At 45.2% G+C, this 22,218-nt stretch overlaps 1 protein-coding gene across 1 annotated transcript; it reads left to right on the top strand.

The window, feature by feature from the left end:
• Positions 1-7,321: 7,321 nt before the first annotated feature.
• Positions 7,322-18,463, top strand: LOC142433793 (E3 ubiquitin-protein ligase RNF14-like). Its single transcript, XM_075538481.1, has 6 exons — positions 7,322-7,475; positions 8,468-8,619; positions 10,843-11,364; positions 12,077-12,305; positions 16,083-16,255; positions 18,329-18,463. The coding sequence occupies exons 1-6, from the start codon at positions 7,322-7,324 to the stop codon at positions 18,461-18,463; spliced, it is 1,365 nt and encodes a 454-aa protein (XP_075394596.1).
• Positions 18,464-22,218: the final 3,755 nt, after the last annotated feature.

Below are 22,218 nucleotides of genomic sequence, written 5' to 3'. Positions count from 1 at the left end.
ACCATGTGCATCCCTGGTTTTGGTCTGGTCTCTGCCATACTACACAGTCTTCACCCCAAAAATGTTTGTATACAGTAGCTTTTTCCCCTATGTCACTTTTGCATTTTTTTTAATACTTACCTCAGCGGGCTCATGTTGTACTTGTCCTTTTGTGCCTGACTTACTTCGCTTAGCATGATTTCCTCCAGTTCTTCCCATGCCGCTATGTGCCTCATACATTCATCACTGCTTTTTAGTGATGCGTAGTACTCCATTGTATGTATATACCACAGTTTTTTAATCCAATCATCAGTTGATGGAAATTTGGGTTGCTTCCAGCTCCTTGCAATTGTGAACTGTGCCGCAATGAACATTGGAGCACAGATGTCTGGTCTTGGTTTGTTTCTTGCCTCTTCTGGGTATATGCCCAGTAGGGGGATTGCTGGGTCATATGGTAACTCTATTTCCATCTGTTTTAGGTATCGCCAGATTGATTTCCATAGTGGCTGTACATACTTACAGACCCACCAGCAGTGAATGAGAGTTCCTGTCTCCCCACAGCCCCTCCAACACTTGTTGCTTTCTGATTTTTTGAATTGGACTATCTTTGAGGGTGTCAGGTGTTACCTCATTGTTGTTTTAATTTGCATTTCTCTTATGGCTAAAGATCGGGAACATTTTCTCATATGTTTGTTGACCATTCGGATTTCTGCCCCTTTGAAATTTCTGTTCAAGTCCTTTGCCCACCTTTCAAGTGGGCTATTGGTTTTTTTTCTTTTTGGAAGCTAGCAGAGTCTTGTAGATTTTAATAATAAGGCCGTTGTCTGATGTGTCATTGCTAAAGATGTTTTCCCAGTCTGTGGACTCTCTTATTACGCTCTTGATGAATTCTTTAGATGTACACAAGTGTTTTATCTTCAGTAAATCCCGTTTGTCAATTTGTGCTTCCTCTGTGTTTGTTTCCTTCCCTATTTCTGAGAGCCTGTGTATTCCCTATGCCAAAGTTCTCAAATTGGTCCCAATTCTCTCATTTTTGGTCCTAATAATTTGGGGTTTAACTTCAAGGTCTGTGATCCACCTTGAGTTTATTCTTGTGCATGGAGTGAGATAAGGGTCTTGCTTCATTTTTCTGCATGTTGATATCCATTTTTTCCAGCACTACTTGCTAAAGAGGGCATCGGCTTCCCATTTGATATTTTTGGGGCCCCTATCAAAGATCAGCTGTCTGTATGCTGATGCTTTTATTTCTGGGGTTTCAGTTCTTTTCAATTGGTCTGAGTATCTGTCATTGTACCAATACCATGCCGTTTTGAGAACTGTGGCTGCATAGTATGTACCAAAGTCAGGTAAAAGCAAGCCCTCCCACGGTGTCCTTCTTCTTGTGGAGTTCTCTGCTATTTCTGGGCTTACTCCCTCTCCATATGAAGTTGGTAATAGGTTTTTCCGTTTCTTTGAAGAAAGATGATGGTAATTGTATCGGTATGGCATTAAACTTACATAGTGCTTTTGGCAGAACTGACATCTTAACTATATTAAGTCTTCCAATCCAAGAGCATGGGATATTCTTCCATTTGTTGAGGTCGCTCTTGGTTTCTTGTAATAGTGTTCTATAGTTTTCCGTATATAGATCTTTTGTTTTTTCAGTCAGGTGTATCCCTAGATATTTCAATTTGTGTTTGGCTATTGTGAAGGGTACCACCTTTTTGATCTCTTCTTCTGTGGTCTTATCTGATGTGTATAACAGTCAGATGGACTTCTATTTGTTGATCTTGTATCCTGCCACTCTGCCAAACTCTTCTATTGCTTCCAGTACTCCCCTTGTGGAACTTTTGGAATTTTCCATATATAAAATCATATCATCTGAAAATAACGATGATTTCACCTCTTCCTTCCCCAGCCGAATAACTTTGATGTCACTTCTTTGCCTTATGCTGTTAGCTAAAACCTCCAGCATGATATTAAAAAGGAGTGGGGACAAGGGGCATCCTTGTCTGGTCCCTTTTTTCAGTGGGATTGTGTTAGTATTTTCTCCATTGACTACCACTTTGGCTGTTGGTTTTTCATATATAGCTTGTATTGTCTTGAGGAACTTTCTTCCATTCCTATCTGCGCTAGTATCTTAAACAGGAGTTGGTGATGGATGTTGTTGAATGCTTTTTCTGCGTCTATTGATATTATCATGTGATTCTTATACTTTTTCATGTCAATGTGACGAATATGTTGAACCATCCCTGCATCCCTGATATGAATCCCACTTGGTCATGGTGAATTATTTGCTTTATATACTTTTGTATTCTGTTGGCTAGTATTTAGCTAAGGATTTTTGCATCAATGTTCATTAGGGATATTGGTCTGTAGTTCTTGATTCTTGTGGGATCCTTGGCCGGTTTGGGTATCAGAGTTATACTAGCTTCATAGAAGGAGTTTGGGAGTTTGCCATCTTTTTCTATGTTCTGGAAAAGTTTGTGTAGGATTGGTATTAGTTCTTCCCTGAATGCTTTGTAGAATTCTCCAGTGTAGCCATCTGGTCCAGGGGATTTTTTTGTTGGTAATCCCTTGATAATCTTTTCGATTTCTTCTATTGCTATGGGTCTGTTGAGATTCTTGATGTCCACCGAGGATAGTCTAGGGAGGGATTGTTTTTCCAGGAATTTGTCCATGTCTTCCAAATTGTTGAATTCATTGGAGTACAATCCTTCATAGTACTGTGTAACTATCCTTTTGATTTCATTAGGGTCTGTAGTAATGACCCCTCTTTCATCCCTTATTCTTTCTATTGAGATTTGTTCCCTCCTTTCTTTGGTTAGGTTTGCCAATGGTCTATCGATCCTGTTTATCCTTTCAAAGAACCAACTTTTAGCGATATTAATTTTTTCCATAGTTTTCTTATTTTCCCTCTCCTGAATCTCAGCCCTGATTTTTTTATAATTTCTTTTCTTTTGCTATTAGTAGGGTTGTCCTGCTGACTCTGCTCTAGTTTTTGGTAAAATTTGTGTCAGCGTATCCATCATGAGTCTCTCTTCCTTTCTCAGGTGTGCAGGTATTACTATGAACCTTCCTCTGATGACTGCCTTTGCTGTGTCCCATAAGTTTTGGTACGTCATGTACTCATTTTCGTTGGTTTCTAGAAATTTCCTGATTTCATCTCTGATCTGCACCAGTATGCACTCCGTTTGCAGTAGAGAGTTATTCATCCTCCAATTATTTGCTCTTATTTTCTCTGTCTTCCTTTTGTTGATTTCCAGTCTTATGGCACAGTGGTCAGAGAGAGAGGTCTGTATTATTTCAATGTGCTTAAATTTATGTAGATTTGCCTTATGCCCCAGCATGTGGTCTATCTTAGAATATGTGCCATGGGGACTTGAAAAGAATGTGAAATTTTTTACATTTGGATGAAAAGCTCTGTAAATATCTATTAGGGCAAACTGTCACATTGTGGAGTTTAGCTCTCTAGTCTCCTTGTTGAGTTTCTTTCCCTGTGATCTATCTTTCTCAGTGAGTGGTGTGTTGAAGTCACCCAATATAATTGTTGAGTCTGTGATTTCTTTCTTATTCTTTTGGAGTGCTTGGTTGACATATTGAGCTGGTCTCTCATTCGGGGAATATATGTTTACAATGCTTAGTGGTTCATTGTCTATGATTGCCTTGAGCATTATATAGTGTCCCTCCTTAGCTCTTTTTATGGTTTGCACTTTGAGGTCCATTTTATCTGAGATTAGGATTGCAACCCCTGCTTTTTTTTGTATTGCTGTTTGCTTGGTAGGTCCTTCTCCAGCCTTTGATTCTCAGCCTATTTTTGTCTGTAGCCTTGAGATGTGTCTCTTGTAGGCAACAAATTGATGGGTTGTGTTTTCAAAGCCATTCTGCTAGTCTCAGTCTTTTAATGCCTGAGTTCAGGCCATTGATTTTTAGGGTTATTATCTCCATGTGCAGACTCTGTGATGCCATTTTATACCTTTTGTGTTGGGAGTTTTCCTACTTTCCTTTCTCATTAGTGTGTGTTTTGTGTATCATTCTTGACTTCTTTCTATCCTTAAGCCATTGCTATCTTGGGGTCTGTTTTCTCTTTGTTGTTCTCTGGGTGAGGTTGTTCTATGTGTTGGTCTCTTATTGTGCTTGGTGAGTGTTGTTCTTCTGCCCATACTGAGTTGGCGAGGATCTTTTTTAAGGCTGGGTTTGTTGTAACGGATTTTTTGAGTTTTTCCTTGTCTGGGAAGACTTTTACTTCTCCATCGATCTTGATCGATAATTTGGCTGGGTAGAGTATTCTTGGATTTGCGTTGTTTTCCTTCAATTTTTGGAATATGTTACTCCATTCTCTCCTTTTTGTCATATTTTCTGCTGATAGGTCTGAGCATATCCTTATGTGGAAACCTTTATATGTGATTGCTTGTTTTTCCTTAGCTGCTTTCATGATTTTCTCCTTTACCTCAAAGTTGGATAGTTTAACTATTATGTGCCTTGGTGATTTCTTCTTGGGGTCCTGTCGTGCTGGTGTTCTTTCAGTCTCCTGGATGGTTTCCTGGTTTTCATTAATTAGGCTGGGGAAGTTTTCCTCCAAGAATTCTCTCGCTATTGTTGCAGATGACTTCTTTGTTGTGTCTTCCTCCGGTAAGCCAATAATTCTAATGTTGTTCCGCTTCATAGCATCAGACATAGCTTTTAGGTTTTCTTCGGCTTCTCTGATGCTCTTATTAGATTTATGTTCACGTTTATTAAAGTCTGCTTGGCTGTCCTCCAAGACACTGATGCAGTTCTCTGATTCCTCCAATCGATTCTCAAGGAACATGATTCTGCTATTGTTTTTTGTTATCTCCTCGCTAAGCGCCTGTATCGTTTCATGAGTCACTGGGATTTTATATGTATAGGATCTTATCATCTGCAAGTACAAATAGTATTATTTCTTCCGTACCTATTTGGAAGACTTTTGAGTTATTATAGTGACAGTACACTATTGAAAAGGAGTGGTGATAAAGGGTCTTCTTGTCTGACTCCCATTCACGGAGAGAGAGCTTTCAGTTTCTCTTCACTGAGGTTAATCTTGGCTGTTGGTTTTATGTATACGCACTTAATTATGTCGTTGCATTTCCCGTCTATTCTTATGTTTTTGAGTGTTTTCATTAGGAATGGGTGTTGGCCTTTGTCAAATACATTTCTGCATCTATTAATGTGTTAATGAGATTCTTTCTCATTATATTTGTGGGGTGGATTATATTGATTGTTTTTCTAATGTTGAGCCATCCTTCGTTGTCTTGCTTGGTATGAATCTTACTTGGATGGGACGCATCATTTTTTGACATGATTTTGGATTCTGTTAGCTAAATTTTGTTGGCAATTTTTGCATCTTCGTTAATGAGGGATATTGGTCTGTCTGTATTTTTTGTGCTATCTTTGCCTAGTCAGGTTTATACTCCTTCACAAAATGCTTTCAGAAGTATTTTGTCCTTTTCTACACTGTGGGATCATTGGAGTAGAATTGGTTGCAGATCTTCTCTTGGGATTTTTTGGATGACATATCCTATGTTTCCTTTATTTATAGGTCTGTTCAAAACTTCCACTTCAGTTTCTCTTACTTTAGGTACGTAGATGTTTCTAAAAACTCTTTCCATATTTTCTAGGCTTTTCAAATTTGTCAGAGCATAGTTCCTCATAGTGAACTGATATCCTTTTAATTTCAAATGGTTTTTCAATGGAATCACCCATTTAATTTCTTATTCAAATTATTTTCATATTCTCCTTTCCCTTTATGACAGTTGCCATTAGTTTGTAAATTTTATTAGTCCTTTTAAAGAATCAACTTGTAATATTGTTGAGTCTTTCAGTTGTTTCCTCCTTTACTCTTTCATTTATTTCTGTTATAATTTTTATTTTCTTCTGATCACAACAGGCTTATTTGGCAGTTGTTTTTCTTATTGTTGGACCTGTTGGGTTAAAGTATTCATTTGGGTTTTTTATTTTATATATATAAATTGTCCAAATATTTGGTCTGTGTCCAAAATTTTGGGTATTTGGTAATTTTATTCTCATTTGATACAAGAAACTTTTAAATCTTTTAAAATTTGTCCTATTATCCATTAATTTTTAGGCAGAGTGTTATTCAGTTTCTATATATTTTATTGCTATTATTTGATATTGTTATTGTCGGTATCTGGTTTATAGTGTTGTGATCTAAGAATATGTTTTGTGTTACATCAATGTTTTTTTAAATGCATTGAGGTTTGTTTTGTGGCCTAAACTATGGTTTGCCTGGAGACTGTTCCATGTGAAATGGAGAAGTATGCGTGAGTTGAACATCAAACATTTTGTAGGAAAATGGAATTAAAAAAATACGAACTCATTTAATGGAGAAAAATGCAAAAATAAAAGCTCCATTTCTCAACATAATCTCCACCAGGTTTAAGACATTTTTGTAAGCAGTTGTTTAGTGCATTACCAAAGAACTGAGGTTTCAAAGAATGTAACCACGTCAATGCATTCTTTTATATTAGTAACTGAAGAAAAGTATGTGCCCTTTAGAGATTAATTAAGATTAGGAAGCAAAAAGAAATCAGAAGTCAGTAAGGGCTTTAAGGTGAATTCCTAATATTTTTAAATAGGAATTATCACCAATTTTTTTCAACTCCTCATTTTTGATGAGAGGAAAGAGGAGAAACATGGTCATGAAGGACTCTATAGAAAACCTTTCCAGGGCATTTTGAGGTTTGGCTAGCTTTCTCCCAGCACTTGTATAATAAACAGATGTTACCATTCGTTTGCTCTCCAGAAAGTTCATAAGCAAGGTACCTTGAGGCCAAAATACTGTGACCATTACTCACATCCTTTTGCTTCAACTGGATTACTTTCACCTCTTGGTAGCCATTGTTTTCCTTTCTTTCTTTTTCTTCCTTTCTTCATTTTTCTTTTCTTTTTCTTTTTGAGTACCTTATGCTCCCATCAACTTTACTAAATTTTAGGCAGACTCTAGACTGCTTATCTCCCCCCTCCTTCTGATTTTTACAGAATCCCAGGAGCCTATACCTTCTGATCTGAATAGTAAAGCCAAGCATAATTCCATGTGATCAATGCACATGGTTGCTTAGCCCAATATTAATGTCCCCCAGTACTTCTCCTTTAGTTCAATCGAATCTTTAAAATCCTCCTGCCTTCTGCCTTGGAAGAGCTGAGTTCTGACTTAATTTTGTTTTCGTTCCTCTATGTGGTAACCATGAATAAAATCATCTTTGCTTATTTAATGACCATTAGCTGGTGCATCTTTCTTTGATACCTTTTACCATGTGTCTGTTGTATAAGCTATATTTTTGAAGGACTCTTTTTACTGTTTCAGCGCATAGATATTTAAATAATGTCATCTGAAGACCTAGAGGCGCAGGAGGATGAATTCCTGGCATTGTCAAGTATTTACAATGAAGATGAATTTAGAAAATCAGAAAGTTCCCAGGGTGGAGAAGCTAGAATCTATTTGGATTTGCCAGAAGATTTCAAGGTCTTCGTGAACAGTGAGTCAATTATAGATATATATGTATTTATCTATAATAGCTTTATAGAGATATAATTAACAGAGCATACAATTCACCTCTTGACTTATATAATTCACAGATTTTTAATAAATTGACAGACATGTGTAGCCGGTGCCCCCAAATTCAGCACTTTAATGTGGAGTTGCCATAGGGCCCTATAATTCTACACTTACATAAAAGTGGACTTCAGAGAGTTTGTAGGGGAAAAATGGACCCAAGGGAAAACGGAAATTGTATACCAAAAGTTTGAAGTCCCTTCGTATATACTCAAGACATAATGAAAGTTTGCACCAATAACAGAAATTCCCATGCAAATGATCCCATCAGTGCTATTCATAATAGCCAAAACATATGGACACAATTTAAAGGTACCTCAGTTGATTAATGGATAACTAAAATGTGGTTCATTCATACAATGAAGTATTCTTCAGCCATGGAAAGGAATGGAAGGTGTGCTGCAGCGATTATGAACATTGGCAGAACTGTGATTCCGTTTCAATGAACCATCCAGACGAGGTTTACTGAGTGTTGAGAAGAGGAAGTTGTTTTTTGTGCTAATGCATTTAGATTTGTAGGGGGCGGGGGCTCGGGGAGAGGCTTCGGACGAAGGAACAGGGTCATGAGAAAATATCCTCAAATTCGTGGTGCACAATTCTGTGAAGAGGCTAAAACTCAGTGAAATATACACTTTACAAGGACACGCTATGCTTTAGAGCCTCTGTGGAATAGAGCTCGGTGTCAAAACAAAGGAAATGTGATGTATCTATAGTATGTGCTTTAGATGCCTTAGCTTATTTTCCAGTGCTTCCAAGAAAACAGCTTTCCCCGCTAAGGGGTTGGCAGTGCGCTGGAAATGGGAGGGTGGATTACATTTTCATGGAACGTCTTTAGAACCTACTAGCAGAGGCCAGCCATTCCTGAGCACTGCCCGACACGCACCCGTTGAACAAGGCCTTTTATGTTTGTCTCAGGAAATCCAGCAGATGGTCGCCAGAAAAATGGCAATGAATATGTGATTCAGTTTCTGCCTCCTCTCGTGCTGACCTTTGAACTGCCACCAGATTATCCATCTAACTCCCCACCTGCGTTCACGCTATGTGGAAAGTGGCTATCACCAATCCAGGTTAGAATCCACTATTCCTCCTATTTTTGAACCCTGTTGTGTTGTCGTTGCTGGTAGGTGTCGTTGAGTGGGTTGTGACTCCTAGCAATGGAAACACTTCTCAGTCCTGTGCCATCCTTGCAATGGCTCCCATGCTTGAGCCCATGGGAGCAGCCATGGGTCACCCATCTCCTTGAAGGCAGTCCTCTTTTTTGCCACGTGTCCACTTTACCAAACATGATGACCTTCTCCAGGGACTGGTCTCTCCTGACAACATGTCCCAAAGGACAAGAGAACGGGTCTCAGCCTACTTATCTTCAGGGAGCATTCTGACTGTACTTCTTCCAAGACAGGTTTGTTAGTTCGTTGGGCAGTGCATGGCCATATCCTTTGCCAGCTGCGTAATTCATAAGCATGGTTCATCTTTGGTCTTCCTAGACAAATGTCCAACTTTGCCATGCATGTGAGGTGGTGGAAAATGCCATGGCCTAGGGCAGGCTCTTCAGTAGCGACGGCCAAATGCCTTCCCCCTCTGCTTCGTTAGCGTTAGCAACGGGAGCTCTGTGAGTTGTGCCGAGACTTCAGCAGCGGCTCCTGTGCCTGGCATAGAGCTGCTCTAAGCTCTTCCCCAGGAGACCACGTCAGGGGCCTCGTTGCTGCTCCTGTGCCTGAAAGTCCGTGATCAGAAATGCCCATATGTCAGAGTAGATGCAACAGGGCTCCGTGCGGGGAGCGGCTCGGGCACTGGAGAAACACAGCATAGGGAGCAGCATTGCAGCCCATATCACGAAGGCGTTTGACAAGAAGTGCAGCCCCACCAGGCACTGCACCATGGACAGAAGCTTTGTGCGTAATGTGGCACACGAGAGCAAACACTTTACCTACGTCTTCCTGGGCCAAGCGGCCAGCCTCTGTTCATACCTGGTGAAAGCATGGATGATGTCCAACACCCAGTGTTCCATCCAGAGCCAAGGCCCACCACCTCAGTTCCTAATCCCAGAGACTGGACATTTCAGGCTTGCAAAGACTTTGAACACCTGCATCTTTGACCTTTGTGTGGTGTTTGGTAGAGGACCTCCACGCTACCCGTTTGTTATGGTTCTAAAGCATGTGGCAAACAGCTGATGTTTGTGTTACTCTTCTCTTCCACACTTTACCCTGCCTCACGTCCCCCCTCCTTCACAATGCCTTGTTTCTAAAACAATGATAAATGTGTTGGAGATGTGGGTAACAGAAACCTGACAGCTTTGCCTTAAGACAATCCCACTCTTTGGGCCCCTGTAATGGGTCAAAAGATGAGAGCAATACTTTCAAACAATTCTATTTCAGATCGTTAGTCCCAAGGCCCTAGACAGCCCACGAGCCGAAGCACTCCATCGTAAAATCATTTTATTTCTGGATCTACTTCAGGCGCATGCAGATGTTGAAATAAACAAGGAAATGAAGACGGAAACCCAAGTAGCAGTATTCCTGTGCTGCTGCTGTTGTAAACCAGGAGGAATGTTACAATCCAGATCCTTAACTTTGTACTCAGTGTCCCAACATTTTACCCTTAACCTGGTCCTTGGTGACTTTTCTGTATCATTACCCTGGAGGTAGCTCACACCCATCCCCTGTCAAGCCCGCTGCTTTCTCTTCCCTACCTTCCCGTCCGCCTTGGACAGTCTCCTAAGTCTTTTTTCCTTCGGTATGAGTGTCTTTCTGTTAGGTGATTTTTTTCGCTTATACTACTGGTCTCATATATTACTTGTCCTTTGATGACTACCGTGATGCGGCATAACATTCCTCAAGTCTACCCGTGTAATGCGGTGCTTCATGGGGTCGTCACTGTTTTCTAGGCATGCATAGTATTCCACTGTAGGAGACCAGCATTTCTTTTTTGTTTCCGGTGGGACATTAGGGTGCTTCCATTTTCTTGCTCATTGGCAGTCTTGTTATTGGAATAGTTCTACATTTGCACCTGCAGAGGCTTTCTGTAATTGCACTGGTTTTTATGGTGCTTCTTGCTCATCGCTCCTGACTTTCTGCTCTGTTCAATACCCCTGGATTAGGAATAAAATGACTGCATGTTGTCAAAAGCACAGTATGTCGCTGAAGTGACAGCCTGTGTTTTATGTGTTTCAGGCTTTCAGTGAGCAGGTTATGAGAAACAGAGGGGAAAGAGAGATGCTGCAGTAAGCCCATCTTGAGGTCCAAATACGATTCCTTTTGCAAACTCTCCGCTGTCTTCTTTGTTTCTCCTAGCTAACCGCTCTCTGCAAGTGCTTGGGCAATGTCTGGGAAGAACACCGTGGCAGTGCAATCCTGTTTACATGGATCCAATTTCTTAAGGAAGAGGCTCTCTCCTGCCTGAACATCGCCTCTCCCTTTGAGCTCAAATGTGGCTTTCAGGGGAGCATGGATCGAGCCGACCCAGCTACCCACGAAGGAGAGTTCTGTCTCACAGGAGCAGCTGGCTTTGAGGCAGACCCAGAGGAGCCTGTGGATGAGCGAGCTCAGCAGGATGTGGAATCGTTGAGCCTGCTCTGGGAAGTCTTGGAGTTCGATGAAATTCAGCAGAAAAGAGTCTTTAACAAAAAAGTATACTCCTGCACGATATGCTTCAGTACCAAGCTGGGCAGCGACTGCATGTACTTCTTGAACTGCAAGCATGTATACTGCAAGGGCTGTATGAAGGAGTACTTTGAGATCCAGATCAAGGAGGGACGGGTCCATTGCCTCACCTGTCCAGAACCAAAGTGCTCTTCAGAGGCCATCCCCAATCAGGTAACTGCTTACCCCATGGCCATCTTCCATCCCAATTCTGTTTCTACTGGGAGCCTGCTGCTCAAGCACTTCCTTTGCTGGGAGCTCCGCAGGACCTTCCCAGGCCAGCAGTCAGTGTTTGCTGGCTCTCACTGCCATGGAGAATGTGGCTTTTGCTCACATTGGGATGTAGGAAAATCTCAGCTCCCCTCCGCTGTCCTGGGAAGGAGGAAGGAGGCTGTAGGAGGAACAAGGGTTGTTTTAAATGCTGGGACTTAGAAACTTTGTAAGCCTGCTAACACACCGTCCTACTTGAGGACGCTGTAACCCAGTCGTTCTCAACCTTCCTCGCGCCGCGACCCTTTCATACAGTTCCTCATGTGGTGGTGACCCACCAACCATAAAATTCTTTTTGTTGCAACTTCGTCCCTGTCATTATGCTGCTGTTATAAATTGGACGGCCCCTGAGAAAAGGTCGTCCAATCCCTAAAGGGGGTGAGACACACCGATTGAGAACCCCTGCTCTAACCTTTCTTATCTGAGTTTGGTGTCTGTGGCCCACACCCCTTCCAAGAGTTCACCTGGCTGTTTTGCTACCTGGTTGGAAGCAAAGGACTGCCATCCTTGGCTGGAAGTCGGAGTGTGAAATGTCTGTGCAGCTGAATTGGGCAAGAAGCCTCAGCATTTCCTGGTGGTATAGAATTAGAGTCAGACCGTTTCTGTTTCCCTCCAGGTGAGAGAACTCGTGGAAAAGGAGCTATTTGAACGGTATGACCACCTTCTCCTCCAGTCCACCTTGGACCTGATGGGGGATGTGGTGACTTGCCCCCGGTCGTTCTGTCAGCGGCCTGTGGTCGAGGACGAAGAATCCAGGTTGGGAGTATGTGGCAGCTGCACTTACGCCTTCTGTACCGTGTGCCGCCACACCTACCACGGCATTTCTTCGTGCAAGATAACAACGGGTACGTTGGGAAGTGTGACCTCGAGCTCTGAAAATAAGAAGCCTTTTCGTTCAGTGTTCATTTTAGTTTGGAAGATACTTGTATGCCTAACCCTGGTGGCATAGGGATTACAGGCTGGGCTGCTGACTGCAAGGTCATTGGGTCAAAACCACCAGGTGTTCCTCGGGAGACAGACAAAGCTTTCTGCCCCCGTAGTCTCTGAAAGACGTGGAGCAACCCGAACCCTCCCTTCTAGGGTCGCTATGCATTGGCATCAACTCCATGGCAGGGAGAGACCCTTTCTGAGATTTCAGGATTCAGGGGTATTCACATAGGATGGCAGCGTTGTCTGCAAACTCTGCAAGGAGAGTCTGTGTCTCAGTCTGCTAGGACAGAATCTTTTATCGGCAAAATGATCATAGGAGTGTGCTCCCAGCACTTTCGCCAAATCACGCAAAGGCGGGAGTGATACCCCGCCTCCTTTTCCATATTCTGTACGTTGTGAGCAAGTCACAGGTCCCACCAACACTCAAGTCATCCAACTGTAAAGGGTGTGCATGTGGGGGTCAGCCCGGGGCCTCTCTGATAAAGCCTGCGCCTGGTCCCAAGAGATGCACAGCTATCCCATGGACACCATACGTGCAGTGCCTCTCTGATTGGTTTCTTTGTTTTTAGGAGGTGGCAGCTCTGCAGGTTTATTAAGCAGTGAAGTCAGGATCCACTGGGGAGAGGTCTCCAGCCGGTCTGACCTGCCGAAAGGGTGAGGGAAGTGAAACCCTGCCCAGAGATGCTAGGGCCCTTTTTTTTTTTTTAAGTCTGGTGAGGGCCATTGAGCTCAGGCGTGGGGGCGTTCATCCAAAGCTGGTTGTTCCTGGCTGGCGGGGACTCAAGCAGTGGGTCCCGATGGGGTGAGACTCATTGCTAGACCGGCCATGTGGTTTTCCCTGTCCTTATCTGTCCCTACTCCGAGAGACAGGGCTCCGATTCAATAGGGGCTCCGGCATCAATCACTCTGGCTGCACTCCCAGGCTTTTTCCCAGGAGTTTTGGCCTAATATCTTGCGGAGTTTGGTTGATGAGATGAGTATTTAAAAATGTCTTAGCCCATTGTGATAAGACTTGTTTGAGGTCTCCATAAAATGAATATAGGAAAGAAAAGCTATCTTGCCCTAAGGTGATTTGGGGTCTAGGTATGTGACCCTGGCCCTGTTCGGGACAAGCCAGTTTTGGAAAACAACTGGGTTTTCTCCGTGGGTCTGGAGTATTTCTGCTGGTTTAGAAAGTGCCGTGGCTTAATCTCAATTTGCCTTATTCCCTCCATAAGGCATAGAACCCCGCCTGCTCGAACCAGCATTACCAGCCTGATCTAATTGGAAATTCCATCGTGGATATTTACCGGGCCGTGAGATAATCGGCGGTTAGTGACCCTCCTATTGCCAGCCGGGCGACCCGCCCCGTCAAGTATTCGGCCTCTTTCAACAGGAGACCAAGTGTATGCCAGGGTAGCTGGCAAGTCCTTCCAGGTCATGTCCGAGATGGTCAGCAAGCCCTGCCACACGCCGTATGCCTATCAGGGTCTCCTGTGAAGGGGCGATCACTTCTGTTTTCACAGTTTTAGGTCTCCCATGCTAAAGGGGACGTGAACTCGGGCCTCTTGGCTGTTGCCTCTGGTCTTGTCCTATACAGGACACAGGGCAGGGTAGAGGGACCTTTCCAGGCGTGGGCACCTGGCAAGTCTCCTCTATAGACAAGGGGTCAGGCTCTGGGGGGACGGGAGGGCTTTGGCCAACTTCTGAACTGGGTCACACTTAGGGTGGAGGTTCGGGGGTCCCTTCCGGTTTTTCTGGGTCAACTTTTTCACCATCGGCGTGGCTGGGAAGATTTGCATGGGCTCGGGTAGGACAGTCAGGGAACAAGCCCAGCCAATGTCCAAGTGATCCCACAGAACCAGAAAAAGCCTGCCTTTCTGGGACCTTGGGCCACTTCCCTTCAGAACAGCCGAAGAGAACTAACCACCAGATGGTATTGTATTCTACAGAGGCACCTGGCAGCCTGGACTCTGCATTCTGCATGGGGGTTACAGGAAAATGCCAGTGTTTCCCCTCAGGGAGTCTGGCGGGAGGCACAACGCAGTGCAGTTCTTCAGGGTGTCATGCAACGGGATCGCTGGGGGCTGCGTGTGAGACTGAATCTGTCCCAGGGTTGCAAGGTCTGTAGGGAAAGAAGGGAAACATACACGAGAGCGCAAACCAAAGCCCCACTTCCTTAGTCATTGCAGACTCCCATCCCTGCCCCCTCTGTAAAGGGACCGGTTCACCCTAAGTCAGGGAACGTGCCCCACAGGAAAAGGTCGGGCACCTGGAGAATGGCTCGTCCCACCCATCTAACCTGCTCTGAGAGTGCTCTCCCATCTTGTGGCTGGATCCCTGGGAAGATTTCTTCCCCTATTGGATCCCTAATGGGCAGACAGCAGCAGATTGGGCTCTCCTGCGGATCCCTTCTGAGTCCCCGGGTGCTGGCCCTAGGCTCATTTTTTCTGGGCAGTCCAGGCTGATGGGCCGAGATAGGCCCGTCTCTTTTCTGCCGAGATGCTCTAGTAAAAGATTCTCTAGTTCCTGAGCTAGAAGGCGTCCAACCGGGTTCAGGCCTCCTCTGAGAATGTCTTCATTTTAGGTGGTGAGGACGTATTTTGGTGAGGGCGAGAGTTTAACTCCGGACGAAAAAGAGCAGCTGAGCCTCAGGGGTAGACGAGGGCTTGGCGGTGACTGCTGAAGCAAAAGATGTTGTCCTTCTGGTTCCCCTGGAATCTCAGAGATGAGACGATAGTTTAGGTGTGCTGTGCTGTTTGAAAGTATCCGCTCTGGATTCAAGACTCCATGTCGCCTTCCCCTTTGGATGTACCTAGGCTACATCACAAAAGAGTCTTCTGGAGGTGGCCTTGTGCTCTGGTCAATTTTAGCACCACAGAGGAAGGGCACCAGGCTAGGTTTGTCACCAGGGAAGAGTTGGCAGCCTACAGGCACCTCAGATAGGGGCCCTACCGCTCTCGGCACCTGATGTACCTTGAGATTTCCATGGCCAGGCCACCTCACCGGCAAGACATGGGTGGGGGAAGGGGGATGCCTTATTCCATAGGAGTCTGTCTCAACCCCTTTTCTGAAACCAGGTAGGCACAAACCCACACTCTCCATTTTTCTAATGGGGCAGGGGAGTCCAGCCGCCCCAAAGAGGGCTACCTAGAGGATCCAGTGTAGTCAATCCCCCCGAAGGCAGGCAGTTTGCAGCCCCCAGCCCCTCCTGAGGAGAGCGACGGGGCTTCCTACTCTCAGAAACCGCTCACAGTCTCAGAAACCCATACCGGGGTGGGTAGGAGTCGCCCCTGACTTGCTGGCAGTGAGTTTGTGGTGGAGAGTCAAAGTTTACCAATTGGCGGCATCGCTGATTTCCTTTGTCACGTGTGCCCCCGTTGTTCTTCACTGATTAAAATACAAATGCGGGTGTTGGTTAGAATTTTTTCCTCATTTTCATCATACTTTGGCTATAGCATTCCAAATCAAAAGCGTTCTGAGAATGAGTACTATCCTGCTGCATGACTCAGCTCCACGGAATGATGCTTTCGTCCCATTCGTAGGCGTGGAGGCGCATAGAGCTATGAACATTCATTATGGAGAGGTTTTTTTTTTTCCTTTGTGATAAAGTGCCTGATGGTCTCGTCGAGGGAAAGGGTCTGTTCTTTTCATTGGCTTTTAGTCCTCTTTGCAAACCCTTATGAAAGTTCATTTTGTACGTGATGTTCTAGAGAAGCTAATGCAGATACAAAAGGAGTATCAGTGTGCCGATACCAATGGAAGACTGCTTATGGAGAGGAAGTATGGGAAGAGGATCATTCAGATGGCAATGGAAGAGATGCAAAGCAGGACGTGGCTGGAAAGGAACTCGAAGCGCTGCCCATGTTGTGGAACTCACATAGAAGTAAGTCAGGCTTTTGGAAGGAGCTCGTGCCTAGATGCACAAGCCTGTTTCCCTGTCCTTGACCCGTAGGAGCCCTTTCGTCAGTGTTACTGTTCTAACGCACCACAGATTACCACCCGCACAAGCACGCACGCATATACACTCACGCACACGCACGCACGCCTATACACACACGCACGCCTACACGAACACACGGCACACGCACACACTACTTCAGGAAAGGTGCCAGCCCTCTTTATTATAGCTGGACGAGAGTCAACGAAGGTCTAATTCACTCCGGAGCCTGAACAAAGGAAGCACTGGATCTCTGTAGTTCAAGCAAAGGGCTGGCTGAAGGGGGACTATGCAGTGGCATTCTTTGCTCAGAGGGTAGACAGGAGCGGGGGGGTACCAGCAGGAACATCAGGCTCTGGCAGGACAGATTCCATTGGGCAAGCAGGTTGTCAGGAGGGCCCAGAGACATGCCCAGAGAGTCAGGTCCCTCAGGATATCAGGAGCGGGGTTGGGGCAGCCAGCTGCTGGCCGGCCTGAGCAGGGATTAAGAAGGCCGTTTTGAACAAAATGGAGTCCTTTATGCTAAGCGGGGCTACAACGGGTGGGCCTTATTGAGAAGGCATTTTGTGAGAAAGATGAGGCTCTGTGCTCCTGTAAAGACTTCGGTCTTGGACAAACCCTATGTGGGGCCGCGACGAGTTGGGATTAACTTGAGGACAGTGGGTCAGTGTTTTACTGAGACTTATTTCCTCGAAGATGGAAATTCCCCACTGCAGCATATTTTCCTACCCCACGGGTCTGTGGCCTCACCTGATCAAGGTGCTCAAAATCTGCAGCCGCAACAGCGGTAGCATTGTCATCGTCGTGTAATATGCTATTGGATATTGAGAACCGGGGTGGTAGGGAAACGGTTTCTGCCCAACCCATTCGATAGTTGTAAGGCCATTCGTGGCCCATACAAATGTAACAATGCAATAATTAGCCTGTTATATTTGGTGGAGTGGTTACGTATTGGGCTGCTATCCCCAAGCATGTCACTTGCAAACCACCAGCAGCTCCACTGGAGAAAGACTGAGCTTTCGACTGCCATAAAGCGGGACCTCTCAGAAACCCAGAGGGGGTCGCCATGAGTCAGCATGGTGTGGATGGCAGCATGTTTGGTTTGGTTTTATATTTGGTCAGACATTTAACCCAATCACTCCAAATGGGATGGCAGGAACTTCTTCTTTTGAGTAGGGCCTGCGATGTTGGCAGATATTGCCGATCTCCCGGGCCTTCTACTGCCCAAGGGCCAGGTGTTTCCCACACCCCTGATTTGGAACGTCATTGTCTTAAAGGGAGGCCGAATGGTAACCCTGGTCCCTTCTTAACTCAGCTCAATGGCTATTTAAGTGCAGGCAGGAGGGTGCATGCGTACGCACACGTGTGCGCGCACACACACAACTGTTGGTTGGTTTGTTTGTTTTTCATTTTCCTTTAGACCTTTTTCATTTTAAGACATAGCACCCCTGAGGGTCTGGAAATGCGGAAAATTTCCTGTGAACCCCAGCAGGTAAATCCGTGCTGCTTAAAAGAAGAATCTTAACTCTTCAATCCAAACGTAATGGGGCTTGTCTTTTGTTTTGCCTTCTCTTATCATTAAACTGAGGCAGCTGCCATTAGCCTAAAGATACCAGAGGCGTGATCCGAACAGTGGATTTGGAGCCAGGTGTCCACGCGATTTCGTAACCACTTACCATGCTAAAGTGATTGTAAAGCCATGCGTCAAATATAAGTGATTTCTTCTTCAACCCGAAGCCAAGAACCACATCGGCCACTTTGAGCCTATATGCTTGGTTTGTACCTCCTGCTGGGCAGAAAACGTCTGCATTACCTGGTAGGGTTGCCTGCTAAATATTTTGTTTGTGTTCTTAAGCGCACAAAATAGTAAGCATCAAATAAAGAGTGTTTGACCTATTTCCTGTGCATCTGCCAGTCCGGGCAGAGCGAGCGGTGACCCTGGCGTGGAGCAGGGGTTGGGGCTGTGCCTTTCTCTCTGATTTTAGAGCCTGGGAGTTTTTCTTTTTCTCCCTCCTCCAGAAACTTGATGGGTGTAACAAGATGACATGTACTAACTGCATGCAGTACTTCTGCTGGATTTGCCTGAATCCTCTCTCTGGCGAAAACCCTTATAAGCATTTTGCCGATTCCACCTCCCCCTGCTACAATTTGTGAGTATATCCACAATGTCCTCAGACACAGTCCCTTTGGTGCTTCCACCAGAACGCACTCATCGTAATGAATCAATCATAATATTAACACCACGGCAATCATATTTTAAATCATTGTATTGATATCCAATTATAATATGATAATTAATTTTGTATTATCATGAGCTAATAACGAATATGGTGCTTCTTGAAAGGCATTACTCATTTGTGTGACATTATATGTAAAGGAAACCCATACCACATCTGGAAGTACATGTATTTTATATTAAATGCCCAATTGATTTTTACTGTCTCCGTGCCACCCGCCTCCCCGCCTCCGTAGACTGGAAAGTTGAAGGCATACCACCATGGTGTGCCTGGCACCACCATAGAGCCTTGGTATGAATGAAATGGCTGGCATGTCTTCCTTGTCTATTCTGAACTCCATCTCTCCCTCCCCTCTTCCCTTTCCACCACTGTGCCTCACTTTCTCTGTTCCTTGTGAACCACATGAAAGCGAGTGCAGACATTGTGATCCTTGCAGCCCTGAGTGCTTCCATTCACATATCCTAAAATGAAGGGAAAATGTCTACAGAAACGCACTATAGGACCACATCTCCAAAAGTAACGGGGATGGAATGATATCACATGTATCCATTCCATATTCAATTCTACGTCATGCCTCAAATGACTTTTAGAGACAGCAGTCGGCTCTACGTGCTGAAATGGTGAGGCTCTAGCCCATATGTCTCTCCAGGTTATCATACGCTAGGACAGTTCTGCCCTCTACCCTTTCCTTGCCCAGACCCTGAATTTTGTAAATGATCTTTTGTAGATCGCCCCACCCTGCAGAGCCCTCTGATTGTTTTCTATAAATCATTTCTTCTGTCCCCTTGGCCGCTGTTTATCTAAAAAGGAATAAAATCCTTATGGCTTAGGGTCATGTGGGCCGCAGTGCTTCCCGGGGGATGTCTCCTGCCCTGTGTTCATGGGCTGGGCGAGGAGCCCTGGTGGCAGTGGATCGTGCCTTTGGCGGCTGAGGGCTGGCTGAAACCAGCAGCTGCTCTTTGGGGGAAAGGTGACGCTTTCTGCCCTGTGAAAATGAGCAGCACTGGGACACACAGGGGCCGGTGCACGCCTTGCTATAGGATTGCTCTGAGTCAGAAGCCCCTGCATGGCTGTGAGCTTGGAGTTCTTCATTCCTCTCAAAGAGGCGCGGTGGCCCTGTTGAGGAAGCATCGGACTGCTAGCCACAAGGTTGTTAGTGCCCACGCAATGGCCACTTCACAGTAGGAACAAGAGGCTATCCATTGCTATAGAGATTCACAGCCTCAGAAACCCCAGGTAGGGTAAGTATGAGTTGGATTCCACCCCATGTTCCCGGGCTATTCTGATTTTAATGGAGTTCCGGTGGCATCATGGGTCATGTGTGCAGCTGGTAACTAGAAAGTCCGTTTTTTGAACCCACCCGTTTCTGCAGAGATGAAAGCTGAGACTGTGTGCTCCCACGAAGATTTGCAGTCTCAGAAACCCAAGGGGGCAGTTCTTTTCTCTCCTACAGGCTTTTTGGAAGCCAGAAGCCACTAGCTGGTAGTGGACGCCTTGGGTATTCTTTTCAGAACACTATGATTCTGTCTTTCATGTGTTCTCTCTCTCTCTCTCTCTCTCTCTCTCTCTCTCTCTCTCTCTCTCTCTCTCTCTCTGTCTCTCTGTCTCTCTGTCTCTCTGTCTCTCTCTCACACACACCTCTCACTTTCTAGTCAATATCTATACAGAATCATATATTTGTTGAAAGTCATCTCCCTGTTGAATAGTACCAAATGAAATTCACTATCATCAAGTCAATGCCAACTCATAGAGACTCTATAGGACAAGTGGAAATGCCTGTGTGGGTTTCTGAGACTGTGACTCTTTACAGGGTTAGAAAGCCTCATCTGTCTCCTAAGGAGCCCCTGGTGGTTTTGAACTGCTGACCTTGCAGATCGCAGCCCAACACCTGACAACTTGTTTTCTGAGGCAAAATGTTTCCGTGAACTCCTCTTGTACTTCCTTGCCCCAGACTTGGGATCAAGGGATTACAACGCTTAGAATCCCTGATTCCTTTAGTGGGAAAGCATTACGTGAAACCAGTATCATGGATGAAAACATAGTTAGAACATGCTAATGGGTATACTTTTAAATGGAATGCTTTAAAATGAAGACAGCATACTATCCCCACAGCCAAAACTTAAAACTCCCTCACCTTTCAGTACCGAACATTTTGGGGAAAGAGTCCATCGAAGATTCCTGATCAGAAGGGGAAAAACTCATCACAGAATCTGAAACAATAATCATGAGTCCAGACATTCTGAAGCCGCAGAGGGTAAAAGAACCCCTGAGATTATCATCCTGAGATAATCCTTCAAACTCACATGCACACGCGTGTGGGCGTGCACGCACGCGCACACACACACACACAAACACACACAGTGAAGTCATGCTAACCTCAAACGATAGTGTAGCTTAAATAGCAAAAGCTCTGCTTTGGGCATTGGGGTCTTTCAAGGACTAACGATATGGGACAAAGATCCAGCCCTGGTAGCATAATGGTTGCATCGTGGGCTGCAAACGCCAAGGTCACCTGTTTGAAACCTGCTCCTCTGGAGAAAGACCGGGCTTCCTGTTCCGGCAGAGGGTTACAGTCTCAGAATCACACAGAGCTCGTTCTACCCAGTCCCACGGGGTTGCTCAGAGTTAGAATGCAGTCGGGAGCAGTGAGTTTGTGTTGTTCTATGGGATCCAGAGAAACCCTGGTGACGGACAGGTCAGGGGTTGGGCTGCTAAGCACAAGGGCAGCAAGTGGAAACTGCCAGCTCTCCTCAGGAGAAAGAAGGGGCTTCCACCTCGGGTGAAGAGTTGCAGTCTCAGAAGTGCAGAGGCCAGCGCAGTTCTCCCCGGTCCGGCAGGGTCACGGTGAGTGGGAGTCAAAGTGATGGCCTGAGATGGGTTTTACTTTCTCCTGGGTCAAATTGGCAACCGCAAATTGACAGAAACGTTAGGAACCGTAGGGAGCAGTGAGCTTCTGTTCGTGAAAGAGGCGCCACTCAGAGTAGGAGGATGAGAACGGGAGGACAACCGAAAGGATGCAAACAATGACACTAAAATGGAATGTGTGGAGACTTGAATTTGCTGTGTGATTTGCTGGGCAGCTTCTCAGCTACAGCAAAACAAGGGAACGTTAAAAATTCCTACAACAATTCTTCACGAAGTCCTTAGCTCTGTCGGTACAGGCACAAACGAATCTCACTGCCACCGAGTCGATTCTTACTCATAACAGCCCTTCAGGTCAAGATAGAACTGCCTCGGGGGTTTCCAAGGCCACAAGTCTTCGAGGGACCAGAAAGTCACATCTACCTCCCTCGGATCGGCTGATAGGTTCAGACTGCTGACCGTGTAATTAGCAGTCCACCCCATAACAGTTTAAGTACTTAGACAAAACCAATGGGATGCATTTTACTTGATCTAATTGATATGTGACAGCTTTGTAAGTAGTAGGAACCCTGCCGGCACACTAGGTGAGTCATAAGTCTGCTATCTAAGAAAACTGGAGCCATCGGCTTCCCTAAAGATATCCAGCCTCGAGAACCCTATGGAGCAGTTTTCCTCTGCCGGGTAGGAGGCCTAGTGGGTTAGCAGATAGAGGGTTGGGCTGTTACCGCAAGGTCAGCAGTTTAAAACCACCAGCCGCACACTGTGTAGGAGAAAGATGGGACTCTCTACTCCCCAAATAAGTTCCCATCT

This window comes from Tenrec ecaudatus, chromosome X, assembly GCF_050624435.1.
Source record: "Tenrec ecaudatus isolate mTenEca1 chromosome X, mTenEca1.hap1, whole genome shotgun sequence".
NCBI classification, from domain to species: domain Eukaryota; kingdom Metazoa; phylum Chordata; class Mammalia; order Afrosoricida; family Tenrecidae; genus Tenrec; species Tenrec ecaudatus.
Note: the sequence above shows the minus strand (reverse complement) of the source record. Positions and strands in the feature narration are given on the sequence as shown.